Below are 24,194 nucleotides of genomic sequence, written 5' to 3' on the forward strand. Positions count from 1 at the left end.
TTTGTAGAGATTAACTGCAGTTTACGCGACAAAGCCCGCACTAAGTCCTAAGTTTTTTTTTCTGTATTGTTCTTGCATAAATAGTGTACGAAAACTGAAGCTTGTGCTGCCGGTTGATATTAAAAGGGGGATATTCCCATTCAGGAACTTCGGGTGTTTAGTATGTAAGCTTAGTATCTAAGTACCTACGTTAGCTTAGCAGCTAAAAATGCAACCACAAACAAACATAAATGTTTACTCACGGCTTTTTTTATATTAACTGGGCTATTTGAGACAGCTCTCCTGAACTACAAGAAAAAAGAAGCAGAGGCAAAAAATCAAAGGCAGGTATGTTTACCAGAAGCTCACCTGGTTTGATACTCTACTCTGAGGAGAAAGGAAATAATCAGTAAAAATAAATACATGAGACAATAGTGATAGCGCGAGAACAGAACGACGACAAAGAGACAAGAAGGAGACGAAGGACACGATTCCTTCTTGTCTCTTTGTTGTCGTTCTGTTCTCGCGCCTTAACTATCGTCAAGTCATACCAACTAGCCCAAACTGCCACACTTCTAAAATACATAAGAAAAAGCAGCGTGTTATGAATATTGAAAACATCTGTCCATAACCCTTTGATTATAAAAACAATGGTCATGCCCACGTCGCCTTGCCGACCTACGACGCGTACAGGCAGATCTTTTCTTCTGAAGATGGCCTATTGCCGACTTGATTCAAATGAATGCGAAGAGCACTGCGTCAGCTCACTGAGCGGTCCCAAAAACACAGTACCTGTTCTACTGTCTCGTCACTGTTTCAGGAGTCCTGTCTGAACTACGGCGTGTGACACACGATGACTGTAGGGCATTACATGCACCTTCGCTACATTTAACATTACGTGTAAGAGTGTGAGGCAAAAAAAAACAGTGCGTGTAATTCCCTAGACTCACTTCGTGCCACAGAATATAAAAAAAAACGTTTCTAACCGTTACGGAGTGAGAACTGTCTTATCCGCTCAATGCAAGTTGGTGAAAGTTTGTAGAATCATGCACAAAAGTAAGCGCATGCCCTGTGGTAAGCGGCAGATTGATCCCTCCATTGATTCTATAACGTGTGATTTACAAAGTACCGCTGTCCTACGGTCATTGCTACATAGGACAGACTGGACGCTGCTTTCATGAAAGGGTGCGGGAGCACAGACTAATCCATCGTTCCCAAACGGGTGGAAAACTCGATTAGCACTATAGGTGATGCGAATGTGCTCCATACCTAACGGAAACATTACTCCTGTACAAGCCTAACGACAAAATGGAAAGGAATGTAATGGAGGTCTTTCTCATTTCTAGAAGGTACAAATGCGTCACCTTGACCTCCTTGACATTGCTTCGTAAGGAGCTGCACTTTTTAGATGATTTTCAGTAATAACGCCTAGTCATTTTGTTGAAAAGTGCATTATTTTCCAGTTTGCAGTCTATGGGCATGACTTTTTCCATCACTGTTCATTTCATATCACTATCAAGTCTTTGGCGTTTGTACTCAAGTTTTTTTCAAAGACAAGTCTTTTTTGGGGTACTTTGATGCAAAAGTTTTGGTCTGCCTGCCTGCCTGCCTGCCTGCCTGCCTGCCTGCCTGCCTGCCTGCCTGCCTGTCTGCCTGTCTGCCTGTCTGTCTGTCTGTCTGTCTGTCAGTCTGTCAGTCTGTCTGTCTGTCTGTCTTTTGGCACCATAACAACACGTGGATAATTTGTACGTGTGTCTTTATGCTAGAGAAAATCTAGATGAGAGCCGACAGATGGAAACAACGTACATGGTAATCAGGGTTAACAGTGAAAGTGCCTCAGACTGGCTGGCCGACGTTTTGATTGGAGGACCTATATTTTTCAAAGGCGCCGTGTCATCTTTGGCGTGTTAGTTTTAAAGGGGTTAGTGGTGACGTCAACTAACACGGCAATCATGACACAGCGCCTTTGAAAAAGATAGGTCCTCCGAAACATCGGCAAGTCAGTCTAAGGCACTTTCACTGTTAAACCTCATTATCCCTTTTACTAGAGAAAGCTCACACAAAAAATTCTATGGACTGTAGCGTTAATCACGCTACACTTACAGTGCAACACGATGCTCAAAAAGGCAAGTGTTTCCAACGCTCTGCCGACACGGTGGTGGCACCTGCCCGTCGCTTTGCATCCTACGTACATCTCATCGCCTCCAAGACAGGCGTGCATATTTCTCCGTGGGCGTGCACGCCTTTCTTCATTTTCGAAAATAACTGCCAGATAGCGCTCGTGTCAAACGTGCCTCGATGTGCTTGTTCACCTTCGCTGCACGAATTGAGACTCTGACGCAGCGCTTCCAGAATACAATTCACCGATTTTCTCACGCAGAACATCAAATGAGTGCTTTGTTCACTCTCTCCACACGCAAAACTATCGTCTTTTGACGACATTTGCAGTGAAACATGCAAATACGGGGCCATTTTTTACACCTATTGTGTGCCTTATCTTTTTAATTTTTGTTGTGTTTGATGATCACGTGTCAGACTAATGTTTATCCATATTGAGGTGCTTTGGCCTTATGTTGAAGTTTGCGCCCACCTTGAGTACTCTCTTTTGTCTGTGTGTTTTTTTTTGCACAGCCATATTATGTATTCCTCACAAAGACGTCTCGGGTGACTGTTCTTCTTACGACGCGGCGCGACAAATTCTAAAGGCAGCATTTCGTTCGCAATGAAAGCTTCGGCTCCTTCTTGGACAGTAGAAGGACGGCGGTTCTGTGATGCGCAACAAAAAAGCGATGTTCATGTTCTCGAAAAACGCACAACGTTCCGAACGTTTTCGCATCGCTATCTTGTGTACATGAGCGTGCTTGTGCCTTACGTGCTGTTTTGTGGATATGTGATCACTATAGGTATCATGGTCACCACCTGACACCTGAAGGGAAAAACCGCCCAATAAAACAGGCTGAAATTTTTGGGAATTTTATGAGAGATTGTTAGATCTTAGGGAATATAGAAATTGCAAATGTAGATCCCCATGCACCCGACTTTTTTACGGGTGACCATGTCCTTAGCAAATTGACATTCCTTGCAAAATCCCGTCTCGTAGTACGTCAGCGGCAAATAAATCTGACGACACAACGTGCTTCGGCTTTTACCACCCATCAGGTCCTGTTGATATCCATCTGCAGACTTTAGATTCTTCCCGGTAACGTCGACGAACGAATTCTGACACAATTCTCGCTGCTTTTGTCGCTGTTTTTCATTCATTCCATCAATTCGTTGCACCGAAACAAACTAGATGCAGCGGCGAGCGTGTCCTGAGACAGGATGTCACTTCCTTTCGGCTTTAGTGGGCTGATAAATATTTACTTTTGGTTTTATTTCATAGTTTCTTTTGTTTCACGAATGATTTTCCATCAATTCAGCGCTGCCACATGCGTGTCCAAGAACACGTCAATAGACAGGATACTCTTTCTCGCTTTTTATTCTCGCTTCATTGGTTTTTTTTTATTTCTTCAGTAGTGCAGAAGCTGAAATGTAATTTTCCACAGATTGGCCAGCACACGCTTTCACTTCAACGGTGCGCTTTGTTTACACTCTTCCTTCTTCACGATATTTTTTTTCTCTCTTCTTTTCCCTGTCGGACTCGAATACGGTGTCAGCTGGCGCCAATTCTTTCTTCAGAAGATTTCATTTCTTCTCACCGGGAGCTTCCAAATGCTTGCCCTATTTTTTGGACTTCGAGTACTGCTACAGCCACCAAAATGGCTTTAAGGCAGTACGTTTGACACGAAGCGTTCCCGCACATGTGACCCTAGAAAACCACCAAGGAACTCACTTAAATTTAAAAGACCCGCTGTCATGGCGTTAAAACTGAAACACGAAGTCTGTATGTTTTCTTTTTCAATACTTTCTCACCTGGAAAATACACATCCACTGAAGCTGGGTCTTTCTTATTTCTTATTTATCTTATCTTATCTTATTTTCTTATCTTATTTCTTCCCTTTAATGTCCCCGTCAATCATTGTGACAGCTTTGGAAGACTCGTGCAGTGCTACTTTATCTTTACGTGGCACTCAGTACACACTCGGTTTCCTTTGTGCAAGTAGGTAATCAAGTAGTTGAGAACGTAGAAAAAAATCGCACCTGAACCACTCAACCTTAAAAGTAATATTACGAAGTGGAACTGGCTCAACTAAACATCCTCTGCAGCAAAAGTCATCACTAAACAAGAACAATCAACGTACACTACAGTACATGTCACAACGTGCTGCCAAGCGAGGCGTTGTAGTATATTTTACAGCAAAAGCTGTATATGGCTAGGAGAAATCAAGAACCATTCGGCATCGGTGTCACTAGTGGTATTCATTGGTTGTGGTATCAGTTACGTGTTTTTCAGCGTCTTACTCAAGCGCGCACGTCATTGACTGTACTGTGAGGGACGTCCCGCATCTTGTACCAGCCGTGGCGCAGAACACGCGCACATCAGTTTCTAACTTTCTAGTGAGAGCTTCCGCATGAATAAGTCACGAATCCTACGAACTCTTGAACAGCGGACAACTTTAGATTAGCACCAACACTGGAAATGTGAAATACCTCGCATTCGCCGGGCCAATGCTGAAGTCATGGCACAAAACAGGCCCGAGAGGCCGACCACCGGCCACAACTGCGTAGCGATCATCCGGCAACGTTCATAGCCGCACTAAATCGTGAACTGAAATGCAAGCCTCTGTGGCGGGGCGGGTCCTGCAAACCACGCCGCCGAGTTAGGTCGCGATGTCAAACACGTGCAGCAACGGTACGCAAACAAGCAGCGATGCGGGCACAACAGCGTTAACGTGATGAATACGGAAGCGCGTTCGTTAGGGAGAACGGCTGCTTTTAGCGGGAGTTTCTCCAGCGGCGCCTCGGTTTCGGCTGTGACGTCTGTGGCCGTCTGCCATTCGTTAACAACCTGTGATTAACGCATTACAAAGCACATTTACCCGCTTATTACATTCCTCTGTTACCGTGGCCATGCGACACACAATGTGCGGCATGTGAAATAAACATTGTGGCAAACGCAAGACAAATGAGTGTCTGACGTCAACAACAAGCACGAACATGTAACCGAGAATTGTGAAAGGCTTGAGTGCAGCGTCGTGCTGAAAGCACTGCTAAACACAAGCGCCGCACGTTGCAGCTTTCAGTGGTTAACCATCTGTACGGAGTGCTTGGGTGGTGATTTTTTTCGTTAGCTTTTTCAAGTGAACTAAATAACAACATGTTCATCTCAATATCCAATATACGTTGCGGCCACGGGAAATGTCCTGTTCTGGACCGATGAGGTGGCGCTGAAGGCAATGCGCTTAAATTGGACATGTAAATACAAATATTTAAACAAAGCAGTTCGATTAGAAACGCGAAGCTGGCGCTCTGTTTAAGGCTGATGTTTAAAGGTCTGCGTGTGTTCAGCGTCATTACGATATAAACGCTCACCTTGGCGTTGGCAAGTCCGCCACCCCGACGTGCATCCGCGCTGAGGATGGGCGTGGCCCACCCTTCTCGGAACCAGAGAACAAGAATGGGCTCGTCATCTTCCGCGAGGCCGGGGAACTGTGAGCTGCCACAGGGCAAGGACACTTCACCTCCCGCCAGACCAAGAACTTCCTCTGCGTCCAGTAAAAAGAAGATAAATATGTTAAACTATGTGGGCGACTATACTTCAAACAAGTATTAGCGATACAGCTATATTGATAAATTGATACAACCATAATGATACATACTTATCCATTATGCATGCAGATTACATCACTTTATTATTTTTCTGGGAGCTGAGAAACGGGCTTAGTCATTTCAGATAGCGAAGCGCTATTAAAAACAAATTACAGGACTACTCAACGCCACTTAATATCAGCATTGGCAAAACTAAGGCAATCTTGTTTCGACCGCAGAACAAGACTGTTTTACTAGCAATAAGAACAATAAATGGCATGTAAAATGAGTTTTTATCCCCAATGAGAACTTTAGGCGTCTATTTCAATGAATACAAGACATGGGGTGCCCATATAAATTACCTAATCAGTCAGTTATCCAAAACGATCGGTGTGATGCACCATGTCTATTTCAAATGCCACAAAATTGTCTATATGTTTCAGTACAATGATTATTTCATCCAATACTTAACTAAGAATTGGCAGTTTGGGGTACTAACGCAAACGATAACATTACCTAGCTCAGTGTGTAACAAAAAACCGTGTCATTGAAACAGTATGCAGGTATGCTCTCACACACCAATTACTTTTTTCATAAGACACACATTTGTCCTAAAATTCTATCTTTCTTTACCTGTTATAATTGATGTCACTAGTATATATATATATATATAATTAATGAACTTGCAGATAGCACATTTGAAAAGGAAATTGCATTTACTAACGTTTCGGCCGTGGCACGGCCTTCGTCAGAGCACGAACATTCAATTCATTCAATATAGTTCATTCAATATAGAAAATACTCGGACCTGTCGTGCCTTCCTTTCTACATATATATATATATATATATATATATATATAAATATATATATATATATATATATATATATATATATATATATATTGTTAATGAAAAAATGTATATTACAAACTCAAGCAGGATTACAGGGCACCATGACAAAGCACACAATACGCGATTGGTATGTGAGGTTTAACGTCCCAAAACCAGCATATGATTATGAGAGATGCCGTAGTGGAGGACTCCGGAAATTTCCACCACCTGGGGTTCTTTAATGTGAACCCAAATCTGAGCACACGAGCCTACAACATTTCCGCCTCCATCGGAAATACAGCCGCCGCAGCCGGGATATGAACCCGCAACCTGTGGGTCAGGAGCCGAGTACCTTAGCCACTAGACCACCGCGGCGGGGCTACACTATACGCAATAGAGAGGAATGATAATTTAAGAGATGTCGCGCTATTTAAGTTGAACGCATGCTTCAGTTTACGCTTACGACAATGCTGAACAGAAGTAGTAAAAAACTGCTTGTTGAATATAAGAAATTCTCATTTATTTATATATACTGCCGCCTCATGGAGAGACATTTCAGGGGTGGGTACAGAATTCGCTTGCAAATCATGCATAACATGAAACAAATTAGCATACAAAATGAACACATAAAGTGCGTGAATTAACAAGCATATAAAAAGAAAGTTATGCAAATACGGGGTAGCAAATAAACGTTGCATCAATAACACTTGTTAGATTGGACAACTATACAAAATTATACCAAAAATAACCAATAACGAATAATAAAGAACTAAAGAATGTTTATCGCAATATCTTGAGTGCTATTTCCCAACTGCAGCCAAGAAAACTGTCTCTGGACGGCCTCTAACCTTTTCTGTCACAATAAACCTTTGTCATTCTCTCCGACTGCCCATGCTACTTGACGAGAGCATTGCTTCCCACTCATTCCTCATTTGCTTCTATGCACTGTATACCCCGCAAAGCGGATGACACTAACGAGCGTTGCAACTGTGCGCACGCATTTGACAAGCTTATCACTTTTTTTATTCTAACAATTCACAGGCGAACATAAAAATTGTTCATTACTTAGTAAATGATCGTACCAATATCTCAATCGCAGCTGCTTGAGGCTGCAACGACTGAAACATCCTTCGCAGTTCTTCGCTAACGACAACTGTCATGGACTTGTGCGAGTCATCAGAGCTTGTCCCATGTATGTCCGCGCTACTGAGAAATTGAATTTCCTATTGCACACTTGCAGCATCTTCTCAATAATCGTGTCGATTAGGAATTCCGCCGAAGTGATGCGAGAGTGCTGCATGAAACCGGTGAACAATTCTGGCAATTCAACAAAAGAGGTACCACCTCCTGATCCTCATACATATCGGGATCAGCGTGGCGGAAAACACGTTACATCTCTTCTTTAAGAAGAGCGACGTTGTCGTTAGGTATAGTTGCCTTCTGGATTTTATCATAAGTTGAGCTTAATCCTGTCGGGCGATGTAGAGGAAAATAAGTATGAATGTTCTCGTTGAGATATCCCAAGATTTTAATGTTGACTGCCTATTCTAGAACCATTTCGCCGTGGAGCCTTCCAAAGATTGCCATACGTGGCGAACTTTTTAACACGAAAGTTTTTAGGGTGGTGTTTTCACCACGGCTCCGCTGACGTATTTTCGTTACAGATATTACGTTGTAAAATGTATATTTACACAAGCGAAGTAATTTAAAACATCGCAAAACAAAAATGCGTCTCAGCAATCGATAAACACATGATATATCAACTCAGATTTTCCGCATAGTAAAAAATCAAATCCCAAAGGGAAGAAGTCTCCTCTTTGTTCTAGTCACGTATTGCCCACCAGCATATTCATGTGCAGCTTAAGAAAGAAAGATTTAACTCTGGCTAATACGATCATCTTTTTTAACTTTTTTCGAAACCTCTTTTTCTTCGCCTCTACTATATTACAATGATACAGAGGAACAGAAAAAACAAGTTCAATCAAAGAATCAACAAACGCTTGCGAGTGACAATAAAGAAGTACTCCAAACTAAATAGAGCACTAAGAAATAGAAAATCTGCAACTTCTCGAAGAATGCTACCGACACCATAAAGGAGTTCATCATTTCAGGTAATAATACACTGCTCACCTTGCTGACGGCAAACCCTTCTAAATACAAAGCATTTCTTGGCAAACTTCGGCAACTTTGAGCGTATCTATCTATCTATCTATCTATCTATCTATCTATCTATCTATCTATCTATCTATCTATCTATCTATCTATCTATCTATCTATCTATCTATCTATCTATCTATCTATCTATCTATCTATCTATCTATCTATCTATCTATATATCTAGCCACCTACGCATTTAGCTCTCCTGGCCGTTTGGATAATGGTATAGATACCAAACTTGGTATGATATAACATGACTGTACGACAAACATAACTGACCAGTCATAACGTGAAAATCATGACATGTATGTCATTATTGTCATATTTACTTGTCACGTTCTTGCAGCTCTTGCACTGGTTTCATTTACATCATATTAATTGCAAAACTGGTATGCTATGACATGACAGCACGGCGAACACAAGCAACAGACCCTAACAACAAAATCATGACATGCGTCTCATGTAACAACATGAATACATGCCACGCTCATGATGTGCTCGCAGTCATTTCGCTAGATTTGCATATACCGAATTTCGTATTACAGGAAGTGAATGAATGGTGAGGGTATGATAGTGGTGAAAACACGATAAACATGGGATGCATGTCTTGTAACAACATGCCTACTTGCTGCGGTCATGATGTGCTCCCGGCCATTTCGCAAGCTTCACATGTACCAAACTCGATATTATGCGACGCGAATGATCGAAATAGGTAAATGACACATACAAACATAATGAACACGACATGCTTGTCATGTAACAACATGAATACGTCTCACACTCATGATGCATTAGCGGCCGTTTCGCTACCATCACATATGCCAAAATTTCGTATTACGTCACGTGAATGGTTGATGAAGGTATGTGACTGGTGCAAACATGATAATCATCAGATGCGTGTAATGTAAGAACATTATTACACGCTCCACTCAATGCGCCAATACGCTTCGACTTGCGCGCCGGCGTTTGTTTTACTGCGTCACGCCAGGGATGCTATGGCAGGCTCCGATATCCCCTTAGTAGAGATCAGTGAATCAGCCCACTAACCTCAATAGAGGATCTGCATGCCATATACTCGCAGGCGCGCGCCACGCTGCGTTGCTTTGCGCATGTCCGTTTGAGCGCACATGGCGTCCCTCCGTCACGAAGAGAGGCAGACGCGGTGCTGTCTAAGTAACGAAATGAAGCATGTCGCATTTCGCGCCGGTTGTTACTGGGCCGCGCCAACGGCCGCCGGTCGCGCCGTTTGCGCCTGGCGTCACACTACAGAGTGCTCGCGTTCTGCTAGCGTGGCGTCACTGCGCCCAGCCGGCGCGTGTGTCAACGTCACGTTGGAGTATATTGGGTCCTTCATGACGCGCTCGCCGCCGTTGCGCTAGCTTCATATGTACCAAATTTGGTATCACAGGAAGTGAATAGACGACGAAGGCAAATGACACGTCCAAACCTAATAATCATATTATGCATTTCAATTAAAACATGACTACATGATACGCTCATAGCGTTCTCGCGGCCGTTTCACTAGTTCCACATATACCAAAATTTGTATTACGTGACGTCAATTGACGATCATTGTAAATGACACGTCCAAATAGGATAATCATGATATGGATTTCATGTAAAACATGACTACATTCTACGCTCATAGCACGCTCACGGCCGTATCGCTAGCTCCATATATACCACAGTTGGTATCAGGTGACGTTAATAGATGACAAAGGTAAAAAAAACGTCTAAACATGATAATCATGGCATGAAAGTCATGTACGGCATGTTATTTATGACAAGCATTTGAAGAATATCATGTTTTTACCAGTTATATAGCTTCGTCATTCATTTAAGTCTCGTAATACCAAATTTGGTACACGTGAAGCTAGCGAAACGACCGCAAGCGCCCCATGAGTTTGCCGCGTAGTCAAGCTTTAAATGAAATGCATGTCGTAATTTCCATGTTAGCGCCTGTCACCTATGTTCGCTATGCAGTCATGTGATACGTACCATACCAGTTTTGCAACATGTCATGTTAACGTAACCGCCGCAAGAGCAGGAAGATCATGAAATCTAAATGATGACATTTATGACTTACATATCAAGATGATCATGTTATAACTAGTTACCTATGCTTGCCATACAGCCATGTTATGCCGTAACAATTTTGGTTTCGGTACCATTATCGAAACCACCAGGAGAGCTAAAAGTCGTAGGCAGCTAGATAGATAGATAGATAGATAGATAGATAGATAGATAGATAGATAGATAGATAGATAGATAGATAGATAGATAGATAGATAGATAGATAGATAGATATATAGATAGACAGACAGACAGACAGACAGACAGACAGACAGACAGACAGACAGACAGACAGACAGACAGAGAGATAGATAGATAGATAGATAGATAGATAGATAGATAGATAGATAGATAGATAGATAGATAGATAGATAGATAGATAGATAGATAGATAGATAGGTAGATAGATAGATACGCTGAAAATTGCCGAAGTTCGCTGAAAAATGCTTCGCATATAAAACAAGCGTATGTGTTTTCTAATTAATTAACATAACGAGAAAGTGGACACAAATGTACCAATTGTCTGCGTAACTTAAATAATATCATTGCCACCAGCGCCTATGGGAATAAAGGTAAGGATATAGGTCTTTCAAAATCATTTGAATAATGTTTCGAGACATGAAAGCCAGACTTGGCTTTCATTCAGGGTATTTCGAAGGTAAAAGCCTCATATGCGTCATCATAGATGAAAATTGAGAGGCGTTCTGATTCGAAGTCTTCCGTAGCCTCTTTCAAGGCATGTGATACAATAGATCATTATCGCATGATGACATCATAATACGACGTTATAGTGACGTCACTGTGACATCGCGTAACGTGACATCACACGCTGACGTACTCGCAAGGCACCACTGCTTTCTCGAAAGTGGGCCAGTCTCAGAGGCAGTGCACAATGGAGCGAAGTGCATAAAGGTGGATGCATTGCAGAAATAATCACGTTACTCGCAGGGAGCTTTCGGGACGGCGCTGTCAATTTTCCATACACAGACATCGAAGAAAAGGAAGAAGCTGACTTTCACCTTGGTCTCGGTTGAGGCAGATGCACAAGTGGCCCTGTGAAGTTCTTTGTGCTGCCTGAATCAAATGTATGAGTGTGTAGAATAGTATCCTTTGAAATTGAAATGATTGCCGAACAGGTTTTTCATTCTTTTCAGCCTATGGAACGACGTAGAATAAGAATTTTTTGTCTGTGTGGCTGTTGAAGTCATCGCGAGAAATTTCAGTCAACTACAGGCTAACATCTTTGCTGAAGAACAATGCATTGATTTATTAAAGCAACGCGCTGGGATACGTACTGAATTATTCATGCTCGAAACATATCAAAGTAACGCGAAATATAGACTATCTATCAGTGTTGTATTTACTGTACTATTCTTGAGATTCGATTACGCACCAGTCATAGAAAAGACAAGATATAGTGCGCTTCGCAATATCTAAAGGCCAACTCCACCGATTTTAGGGGCCAAGCTCCTTAAGGCGTGGGTCTGTCCATCCCTTGTATATACGTATGTAGTAGTACGTAACCACCAGTGGCACATACCCGCTCTAGAGCGGGTCTGTGCCACAGGGGATGCGAGACGGGAGATGGCGGTACTTGGGGTGTTCTCTAGATGGATGGACGGACGGAAAGATAGACGCGCGGGCGTACGGACGGATGAATGCACGAACAGGCAGAGAAACAGATGGATGGATGGACTCACAGACGGACGCATGTACAGACGGACGGACGCATGAATAAATGCACGGACGGGCTGACGGACGCTTCGCTCCACTCATCATCATTCACTCCGTAAATATGCTGTGATTTTTGAGGCCAATGAATGTCAATAAAGTTCAATGGTTACATTTCTTTGCACGTTCCCGCACTTTCTTATAAATTTAAGGATAAAAAAATACCCAGTTTCTTAACAAGTGAATTTTAAGGCTACTTTGACCGGCTTTCCACAGTTGTCGGCAACACTGTGTGTCTGACGTCACTCACAAAAAAGTGACGGAAGTGACAAAACCAACGCGCTAATACATCGTCAGCTGCCCACATGGCAACGATCGTGTCTGTTGGTTGCCCAACGCTTCATTGGCTTGGAGTGCGAATTGCACCTTTTGTGGGCCTATACGTTCAATGGGTGGCAAGCGGTGTTGCGTTGTGGTAGCGCACAATTTTCGGAATAATTACCTCTACAGTCGCGCCTAAACACTCAGAGCTTCGTCTCGATATCTGCGGGTTTTAGGTGGCAGTGCCCCTCCACCGCACAGACAGTCCAGTAATACCGTAACGGCTGAAGATTGCATATGTGGGAATATAACAATAATGTGCTAAGCGTGCACGTTACTTTTTGCAACGTTTTATAATGCTTTTTAACGTATACAGGGTAAACCAAGACCGAGCCTGAGTGGAAAATGCTGTTCGCTTATACTTGATCCTTCCGAGCCTGGCAATGCAGTTTTTAACGCCGCTATTTCAAAACATATGCAATATTCCTACAGGAATATTAAAAAGCTTTAGTTGGTCCGCAAACATCTCAACGATGGCATTTCGCCTGATCGCGGTTCTCCAGCAACTCCAGCTCCCTGGACGGGTGGCGCCATGTGAGGATGGAGTGCGGAACCAGGCAAGCAAATAACTAAGCATGTGTGGCCTACTTCATCAAGGAGGAATGGCGATTTTAATTAGCCTCCACGGGCATCCAAACCGCCCCTGTCATTTTCGGAGAGCTCTGAGGAGGCAGTCAGTCACAGGGCTGTTGTGACGGGGTCACTTTCCTCTGAGCATTGGATCTTGGCCACTTTCGCGGTTTTCGTACTCCGCGCTCACGGAACCTGCATGCATTTCTCAGTTTCTAGTTTTTGCATACATCTAAGTCACGTGAAGACAGTAGTGCTCAGTTGATTCGGTTTTGGTGTTGCGCTTTTCCGCTTATTTAAAATTATGGTAAAGCTTGCCTACTATTTCGGTATCAGGCTCCTGACAGGGGCTATCTTAGGAACATGAAAACACTGTTTCTTTGACATAGTGAAAAAATCACCAGTGTTGACCTTTAACAACACACCTCGGGTTGCTATGTAATTTCAGCGTTGTTGTGAACAAATAATTTCCCCCTTATATAAAAGTACGGCGAAGCATACCTCCAAGACATTGGCCTGAATGAGCGCTCTATATATTTTTATTGAACAATCAATGATCAGCATATACTCAGTAAGCACATAAGTTGAGAATGATTGACTGTACGCATACATCTTTTCAAATACTATCGCAAAAGGAAATCAACAACGATTTAACGAGAAGTGTATCCATCTCGCGTGCTCGGCAGAATTTCTTCTAATATGGCGGCCCCCTGCTGTTTGTCTTGTGAGTATATTTTGCTAACACAACTGCACACGAACGGTGTCGGTGAACACGTGACATGTCTTGTACTTTCTCAGTGTTGCCACGTGCCAGTGCATTTGTTTGCATGGGCAAATAAGATCGATTAGTTTCAGCATAACGAGTACAAGTGCATTCTGTGAAATTCATTAATTGCGTGTCTACCTTTAGGCAACCGTGGTATTTTATTTCTAGTGTCGGCACTCTTTCGGCGAAATGTTTTAGTCACAATGCTTCGCCAGCTTGGCTCCAGGGTGACCTTTTTGGATTCACATAAGCTTTTAAGGCCACCACTACATATTTATAATTTTGTCCCGGGGCAGGGTGCAATTAGTTCCTCCTCCAGCGGCCCCTCCTCGACATACGAGTACCTTTTTGGAAGCCACGCCCAACATGACATGTACGCGGTTGAACTCCACTATCGGCATCGACGGGGAAAGTCGGCTTTTTTGCTAAACGAGTAATAGTCAGGAGAAACCCGCTTGCCGGTTTAGGTCGCAATGGTCGATTATTTAGTATTCTGACTGCGAACGGTGGGATTTCCTAGAAATAAGGTACCGGTCTTTCCGATGTCATTCAGGCGCTCAACCCTTTACATATACATAAATTCGTGCTTCATGCTATTAGCATACTGGGGAAGCGGTTTTTGGCTCGTGTGTGTGTGTGTGTGTGTGTGTGTGTGTGTGTGTGTGTGTGTGTGTGTGTGTGTGCGTGTGTGTGTGTCTGTTTGCGTGGTTGTGTGTGGAGTTTCAAAGGTGAGTCTCCTATGAAAGCGTATGTCTTTCCCCTTACAACCTAAAGCCGGCTCCCCAGTTGAGAATTTATATACATAGAACCACAAAGCCTCTTATTTTCATAAGCTTTCATTTCTTTTGGAGAATGAATGGATGTTCCTTCGTTGCTACGGCACGTTATGGTCGAAATTATTTGTAAAACTGACGCATCTTAATACACATTTAAACAAGAAATCGACTATAGAGGGCGTCTTCTTGTCCGATACCAATAATCACCATCTATTTTGCGTTCCATTCCTTGCACAACCTGTGCGCACCCACCAATTTTCGGTCACGAACGACATGCGCGTTATCATAGTGTGACATGGCTTTCTTTATATGAAAGAGGCCAGCGCCCAGTTTTCAGGAAAGGAAACGCAACCAAGCCGCATGGTGTATATTGCTGTGGGACAAAAACGCACCTCTTTTAGTTGATCTTTTTTTTAGAGTAAGGCACTTATGATCGACATGCTCTTTAGTGTACCTGCCCCATGAAGTAACTAACATTGTGTCATGCCAATGTGCGCGAAACCAAGGAATAAAAACGAATGAGCGAAATGCACATATTGAAATGAAGTTGCAAGCTTTGCTTCATCAGATATTGTTCGCACCATAATTACATGATGCACGCAAACTCTCTTATGCTTGTCAAAGCGTATCTTACGCTTGCGAGTAAAATGCTGATGACCTAGTGCGTTCGATGTATGCATAGCATCCAAGCGTTAGGCTATCAACGCATTAATATATCACGATGTCTTAGACATACATTTCAGATGTAACATCACTTAAACAACTCAATTCACTTATGAGGGATGCACAAATGATCATCCTAACCTTCTACGCAGCTTCAAGCTCAAGCGCGCATGCAGTGCAAAGCTTGTAGCGGTGTATAATTCCACCATTATGTGCAGTTGTATGATTGCGCAAACAATGGGACGTTGTAGCTTTCAAGATTTCAAGAGGAGGTTCTATGGTGAAGGCTGTTACATCGCCAAATACAATTACCTTAAACTAACACTAAGCGGTATAACATTTATCATGCGATTCCTAAAAGATACTTGCTATATAATGTATCAATGTGCTACCTAATTCGTAAGGCTGTTGCGAGAAGTGTGAGCGTTTGTTTGGTTTCTTATTGTTTTTCTGCAGAGTGTGAGCCAAATGTCGTTTGGCTACGTGATACCAAGATCTCAACAACAAATGTGGAGACGGAGTTCATGAATAAAATACAGTCGAGGAACAAGAATAATTTTTCCACTGAAAGCTCTGATATGAGGCTGCTTCCTGTTGAAACATCCACCCTTTTGAGAAACGCAGTATTGGATTCACTAACGCGGAAAAAGTTTCTTCAAGGCAGAGAACGCCGCGTTTACAGTTATTTAATTCTTTTTTTAAAAGCTACGTCAGTTAATCAACAAGGCGTTTGTTCTTCGTTGTAATAATATTTTTTTAATTGATCGCTTGCACGAAAGAAACCATGAAGGCTTAGCTGCACCTTAATTATCGAATTATCGCGTAATAAAAGGCAACACCGGGCAATTTAAAAATGACTCATGAATGATTTCACGACGGTTCAGTTTATTCTTTCTTCGAATACGTTCACATCGAGATTTAGGACAATATTCTGTTTTGTTATATGTTCACACCCTGATTAGGGGTTCACGTGTACAGCATAAAAACACCAATCTTCAAAAGTAAGCTACAGGCGCCTCTGAAGTAACGCTATCATTTACAATCTAAGAACCCTGCTGTTCTTAACACTCATTCAGAATAGTAACTTGTTTTCAGGCTATTTTATTCCTCTCTTTTTATTCAGTCACGCACTCAGGAAAAACTGCCATGAACATTACGTTACGAGCGCTTCGGTTTGCTTCTTGCCGCTCGTTCACATTTGCATGCCGACCAGCTGAAGTGCGCCGAGCATCAGCTGCACGGGGTGTTCAATTTTTATTCCCACGGAGCTAAAAGAAATAAAACGAGCACTCCGAGGTAGCACGAAATGACCATAAAGAACATGGGAGGCAATTGGGGATGCAGGGAGTACGATGTAATAAGCATCCCGAGAAGAAGCGCCAGGCAATCGTCAATTACTGGGATCGTAGCGCATCTTCACCCTTAGCGAAGTCAGTAATTGCACGTTGCTCGCGACACCAATCGTTAGGGCCGCATTAATTCCTGCGCTTTCTGAATCATTCCCCGAATCATCGCCGTCCTTGTCTCTGATGAGCCGCGCGCTATTACTACCGACAAGCGTGGCTTGCACGCGGTGGGCGTGCGTGCGTGGCAAAAGGAAGATACATAAAATCGGAGGAGGATATATAGTAGGAACAAGGGAGACACCTCATAAACGTAAAGAGAGAACGATAAGCATGTGAGCGAAAGCAAAGCAACTGAAGGAAAGCTTCGAAACACAGTGGGCTGCACTGCGCGGAGCGCAATGAGAGGCATTGGTGGTGCGGTGTGTTCAAAAGCACAAACGCACAGACAGACATGGGAGGAAGAACTCGAGAGCGAAACGGGAACCGTTGCGGATAGAGTAGGGTACGAGAGAAGGACAGAAGGAATTGTGAGGGAAGGATGGCGAGGAGGCCAGCTGTGTAACAGTGTGGCACAGAGCCAGGCCTCCCTTGTCCTCTCCAGAAGCACATCATAAGAGTTGTGCAGCCGGGGGCGAGGGCGTGCCACACACACACACACACACACCCCAACAGAGACCAGCCGTGTCCAATTGGGTCATTGCGGCGGCAGAGCCCCGCTACCGTGTAGAGTTCGTACAGCTGCGAAGAGGACGCGCGTTGAGCTTCGATCGCAAGATATCCGCGCAGCGCTCGAATAGAACGGCTGGCATGGCGGTCCACGCGGCTTCGGCCGCGATCGTTGGTGCCGGCTGCTGGCCGCGGTCGCCCGGAAGACCAAACACAGCGAAAAACGTCAAAAACATTCGTCAGGGCATGGACATTTATATACATAAGCAACCGTCGTGTGACATTTTCCTGTGTCATTGCGCGCGCTTGGCCAAAGGAGGGCGTCCTTCGCGATGAAGTGCGACCGAGGAGCCAATTATCGAGATGACAGCACTGCGGGGTCGGTGGTTCGGTGACGGAGTGGGTGTTGTTGAATGAGGGAAGCGTCGAACGCAGCGCGCCGAGCTGTAGACACGGGTCACTGCTTCGAACGACGTAGCGTATTAAACCAGCGAATCGCCGCAATTTGACGCTGCATATATGATCGCTTTGACACTGTGTTGGCATTTTCTTTTTTTTCTTTTTCGAAGTATAGGTCTTCTTACACGAGGTTTTGGCAGGTGTTTGCCTGCAGCAGCTCTGCTTTACGGTGTCCCCTGTTTTTTTGTTTTTTCTCTTTTCTCGCATCTTTGTTTCTCCTCACTTTGCAGTTGCTCAGGGTCGCTCTTTCTGGTTCAGGGGCCTTCTTTCAAAAAAATGATTTAAGAAGTCTTCTTTCTATTGCGTTAGCTCTTTAGTGCGTTTGTTGAGATATATTGATTAATAAAAGATGTTTGTCCTTCGAAGCGGCAGTGAATCGCTATTGAAGCAAACGAAGTAGCGAGTTACCAGTGAAGCTCGACTCCGTGGTTTATAACTGTTTAAATAATTGCCTTGCAACTTTGACGTGCATATGTGCTACAAAAACAATGAGTTCACAACGTCAAGCCGTTTCAATCTACAGCGATACACCAGCATTACGACCTCCTCTCTCTTTACGCACGCTGCCATGAATGTTTGAATGCGTTTTCCTTTATTTTTTGCGCTTGTAAATATTTACGCAGTCTCACATAGAAGCAACGTGGCGCGAGATTACCCCCAGTGCTTCTTCCAGTGCGTTTACACACACAAGCAGAAAGCGTATGGCTGCAAACGTGATCGAAGTTTAAATGAAAGCACGCAAAGCACTGCTAACATGCGTAGTGTAGATTTCTAACACCTGCATTGAATACAAAAGCTGTAAAATAGATAATATTTAGTTACTCCTAAATTAAATGCGATTTCTTACGCTGATAGCCATTTTGAAAGCGGTAGATTTATTGAAAATGCCACTGAAATTATATCAGTATAAATGGCCTGATAAACTATTTTCCAGAGAGCCCCGAGGCTCTCTGAAGTAAATTGTCTTATGAGACTGCCACAGCACCACTGTTTGTAACTAAATATCATTTAACCAAGACCGCGGGCTAGCCTCATCAGTACAAGCAATTCAGGCTTGTTCCTTCAGACAGTAAAGGCGTTGTGACCACTACTGAGTGAGCCAATAAGTTGCAAATCTCGAAGCCTCATATCTATACTAGGAATTAGGCATGCTCAAGTTTGACTGCGCCCTTCAAATGTTGATGGGGTGAGCTCCACTTGAGCAAGCCTGCGCACTGCTTAGCAGCGGTAACTAAATTAACCGCGACATAGGAAAAGCATACCCCCACATCGACACACTCGCTCATGAATCGAATCACCCGGACTCACACGGACTCAGAGCGAGCCTTTGAGTATGTACTGGTTAGTTTAGTTAGGTGAGCATATAAACGAGCGAATTCTGTTGAGAAAATATTTAGTGATTCGGCGAAAGCAGTTGAGAAAAAAATTGAGTGAGTCCGGGCTATAGTGAGTCTGCTTTGATGTGAGCGTTGAACGAAAGAGAGAAAAAAAGAAGACGACAAGATAATGAAGAAAGCGAATTGAAAGAAAGAAATGTATTTTGAGAAATAAAGGGAATAATTATATAGGAGGAGAATGCAAAGAAAAATAGAGAAACAAGCACTACTAGATAGAAAACAAAAAGAAACAAAGCTAAAACAGAAGAACGAACAGAAACATTAAAAGAAACCGCGAAGGAAATACATTAAAGGTAAATGAAAATAGCGAGAAAGCGAAAGAAACAGAGGGAAAGACAAAAATTGGAAGAGAAGAGCACAAAAAAAAGAGAACAAGGAAAAACAAACAGGAAATAAACAGAAGCAAGGAAAGTCCCCCAGTTCCGCTTTTCCTTCAGACGGAACGCTACCTAACAAAGTGGCTGACGGGGCTAGTTGCCTCTGCATGCCTAAGGTGAACTTCGATAATAGCGCACGCTTTTTCTCAGTGTTTTTTCTGTTCACTAGGGTATATAATATAGCGTTGTTGTCAATAAAATTTCCCTTTCAAGTCGGCGCTTGTCTTGTGTTTTTACTGTCCACCACGTGTTATTTTAGCGCAGTTAACCTTACGTTGACACTACTGGTGCGAAGAAGTCATCTGTATTATTATTATTTTTTATTATTATTATTATTATTATTATTATTATTATTATTATTATTATTATTATTATTATTTTTATTATTATTATTATTATCATTATTATTATTATTATTATTATTATTATTATTATTATTATTATTATTATTATTATTATTATTATTATTATTATTATTATTATTATTATTATTATTACTATTATTGCATCACAAGGATGTTAGAATTCATCGACGAGGGATTCTTTTCAGTGCACCATAATATCAGATGGCTGCGCCTTCACCTAAACTAGCAATAAAAATGCATTAGTCTAATCGGCATTTCTGTTTCACGGTAGCAGTTCATTTTTCACTCAAGTAGGCAAACTAATTGCATCGCATACGTGCTTTTAAAGTTAAAAAACTAGCAATCCCACTGATTCAGCACGTAAGTATTCACTTCGCAGATCTTTGCACGTCGCAGCCCGCTTAACTAAGGGCTACATTGGTTGGGGTTCATAATTCATAAGGGCATGGAGCACCGCCACAAGGACACAAAAGAGACAGTGCGTGTGTCAGCCTCATTTTTGTGTTCTTGTCATCATAGTGCAGTATACCCATATGAGTAATGATCCTTGCCTGCGCAGTATTTTCCACTATATAAATTATGTAGATTACAAAGGTATTGAAACCATTCCCAATCACACCACGTATAATGCTTACTACTTATTTATTTACATAGTTGAGACTTTCCCGAGTAGACAGAGAACACTCCAAACAATGAATAGAACAGTAAGGTATATATATGTACCAGCTAGCTAATAAAGCAGCAATAATAGACTAAATAAGAGGGATGTAGATGTTGCAGCCCTGTGTAGCCACACCATAGATCTCAAAACAGAAATGCGTGCTTTCCTAATGGCACAATAGTGCGACCCTCCACCGATCGACCCTCCACGTATCTCATCTGCTCAGATCTGGCGCTGCGCACGAGCTGTCGCTCCCAGTTGTCACTGGGTTGCCTACCAGCCAAATTACACGTCATTACAAAATATGGGCACGTCGTCGTCTGCCCCAAATGAAGCTCGCTAATTAATCGAGCGCTTCCTTTCTCCCCGATGGAACATCGAAAGCAGAGCGACCCGGTTCTTTCCGTAGACGCAGCCGAATAGCTCTAAGTGCAAAAGAAAAAAAAAACAGGAACGGTTGGACTGAGAACGCTATCAGCAGAACTTGTTCTGGCCTGACCACTGATAAAAAAAGAATAAAAAGAAATGAGAAGCCTTGAATATATGCATTCGCCGCTCAATTCACCACAATTACTCCACTTCATGCAACCAGGTAACATTGTGGCGCGCCATGCTGTTCTTACGCCTACGCAGCCCATTAAGCGAAAAAGAGAATACATACGAGAAAACGAAAAAAAAAAGAACTAAACGGGAACACGCTTCATACCTAAATAAATATCTAAAAAGAGATAACAGCCGAATGCGTTTTCCGAGTAGTCATTTTAGATATTCTCTCTACATTAGGAGCCTGAATAGGGACCCAAAGCACGAATTTGCGGAGCGACGACAGCGCTGCGTTGCGGCGCTTGCGGCAAGCTCAAGGAACTTGGGGACATGCGCGGCAGGTGATTCAGTGTGTTTCACCGCACGTGCAGGACGTATTCTAGAGTCGGTGCGGGGAACTTCGGCACCGTGGCGTCAGCTTGACCCGCTGTAAGAAGGCACTCGCTGTTCGACGTTGCTTATCCTGTATGGAAGAATGGACCACGTGAAAGTGCCAGCGAGATTCGAAGTACTTTTCTGTGCCACGAGAGTGCAGACACGCGATCCACCTGTAAAACTCTCGGTTGCCAGACAATGTGAACGAGAAAAAAAAGAAACAAGTGTGGGCCACCGTGGTTGAAATATAACAGTATTTTCTCGCTCTGTCTCACCTTCCATATTGGTTGTCTCAATTCGCTTGAAGTTGTTTGTTTTGACTACCGGAAACAGTACACAACACGACACGTCCATGCAACAAGTGCAGTAATGATATGGCTCACTGCCTCCTCGCATTGCAGCAGTCTGGTTACGGTTGTATGTTAAAAGAACTCTGTGTTTTCATTTCTTGTGATTCTGATACGTAGCTGCATGTCGTTGTTCGATGTTCACACTCGCATAATTCACAACGCGGTTAGCGTTACGTTGTCGGTTGCAACTGAACTGTGCACATTTTCAAACGTTTCCCGCCTGCGATTCACGCATCGGGATCCCTGCATCGTTGCGGCGGAATGAACGTCCGTGTATTTTCAGCAAACTTTGACATCGCCTTGCTTGTTCTATTTCTGCCGCTTCGTTAGGGTGGTATTTCTTCAAGCCGCTGGCACCTATTACATTCGGAGACGACCCCGCCGTGGTGGTCTAGTGGCTTTCGCTGCTTATCTGCAGGTCACGGGATCGAATCCCGGCTGTGGCAGCTGCATTTTCGGTGGAGTCGAAAAAGCTGTAGGCCCTTGTGCTTAGATTTAGCTGCACATTAAAGAACCCCAGGTAGTCGAAATTTCTGCAGCTTTTCACGGCGTCTCTCATAATCATATGGTGTCATTGGGGTGGCAAATACCACATCTATCAATGTTATATTGTCAGATGTGCGCTTTCCTTTCACGCACGACGCGTGAAGGAAAAGCGCACATGTGCGAATATATTATTGATAGGTCTGTGGTATTTGACGCCCCGAAGACAAGCACGCCACGTGGGAGGAAAGTGTGTTATGCTCTATATGTGTTATGCTCCGCAGAGTGCTTCCAGAGTGCGTGTACACGTTTGCTAATTTTGCGAGGTCACCGCGCACCCCATATCGCATCGTGCCTGAATTTAGGCATCGCATGCACGCTGAGCCGCGTTCGTGCAACATGCCTCTACATCTGTATATTGATTAGTTTCATAAAATGGGCGTGCAAGCACGACTCGAGAATAGAAAAAAGGAGAAAAAAATTACGCAAACCCATGTACCTGGGGAATCGACGTCATGCGAAGCATGCGGAGGGAAGGTGACCATATTGTAATTTTTCATTGAGTGACACGTTATGAAATAACGCTAAATATACGTACAAGTGTTGCGCGAACGGACATATGTTGACCATTTGCAGATGTTTATATAACCAGTCGTTTGCACTTACGTAATGGTGCCAACAGGTAAATGAGTATTAGCAACACCAGAAGCGATCAGCTAATATAAAGTGCTGGTGCTTGCAGAGCAACATAAACCAACTTCAGCGCATGGCACCTATCTAAAATTGACGTTAACACGACAAGACGGCTGTATTCTAGAAGTACATATGTAATGTTTATAAATTTTGATAGCCAGCACTGCAACCGCAAGTGACGTTTCAGGAACAGTCTATGAAAAAAAATAGTCCTGAGACTCCCTGAGACTTGGCTTGGCTCTATGATTGAATATTGAACTGCCATGCAGAATGCTTGGGTTCGATTCCTCCTCAGACCCTGACATTTATTTTTGCATTCGTCGGGTCAACGCGGCTGGTGTCAGCTTGTTCTTTACGATCACACGTTAAAATTACCCATGTGTGTTCTCGTCGTTCCTTTGTAGGTACTAAGTGTCAATTGCCTGTGGCACATACCCGCATACCAGTGGCACATACCCACCCATGGGTATGTACCACTCTCTGGTGCGAAGCGTTTGACGACGTACGCGACAGGATTGTGACATTATTCATGTCTTGATTGGTGCGTCATATTCGCGAAACCACCTTACTCCCCCCTTCCTAATTTTGGCTCATGCCAAGTTAAGAGGGTGATTACGAGAGCACCCAGACGTATGCGACTAGATAGATAGATAGATAGATAGATAGATAGATAGATAGATAGATAGATAGATAGATAGATAGATAGATAGATAGATAGATAGATAGATAGATAGATAGATAGATAGATAGATAGATAGATAGATAGATAGATAGATAGATAGATAGATAGATAGATAGATAGATAGATAGATAGATAGATAGATAGATAGATAGATAGATAGATAGATACCAGAAGTCCTTGCAGTACGCAAAGAAGTCTTTCGAATTTAGAAACGAGGGAGGGGAGTTAAACTTCGCGCGCAG

The 24,194-nt window shown here is 43.1% G+C and overlaps 1 protein-coding gene across 2 annotated transcripts in view; it reads right to left on the minus strand.

Moving 5' to 3' along the window:
* The window catches only part of LOC119172929 (nephrin), a 383,863-nt gene that overhangs the window by 222,244 nt on the left and 137,425 nt on the right, over window positions 1–24,194 (minus strand). For both annotated transcript variants that reach the window (XM_075893815.1, XM_075893814.1), the window contains exon 2: window positions 5,452–5,624. In XM_075893815.1, coding sequence (XP_075749930.1) covers window positions 5,452–5,624 — 173 coding nt within the window. The remainder of the gene's footprint in view (window positions 1–5,451; window positions 5,625–24,194) is intronic.

This window comes from Rhipicephalus microplus, chromosome 4, assembly GCF_043290135.1.
Source record: "Rhipicephalus microplus isolate Deutch F79 chromosome 4, USDA_Rmic, whole genome shotgun sequence".
Lineage (NCBI taxonomy): Eukaryota > Metazoa > Arthropoda > Arachnida > Ixodida > Ixodidae > Rhipicephalus > Rhipicephalus microplus.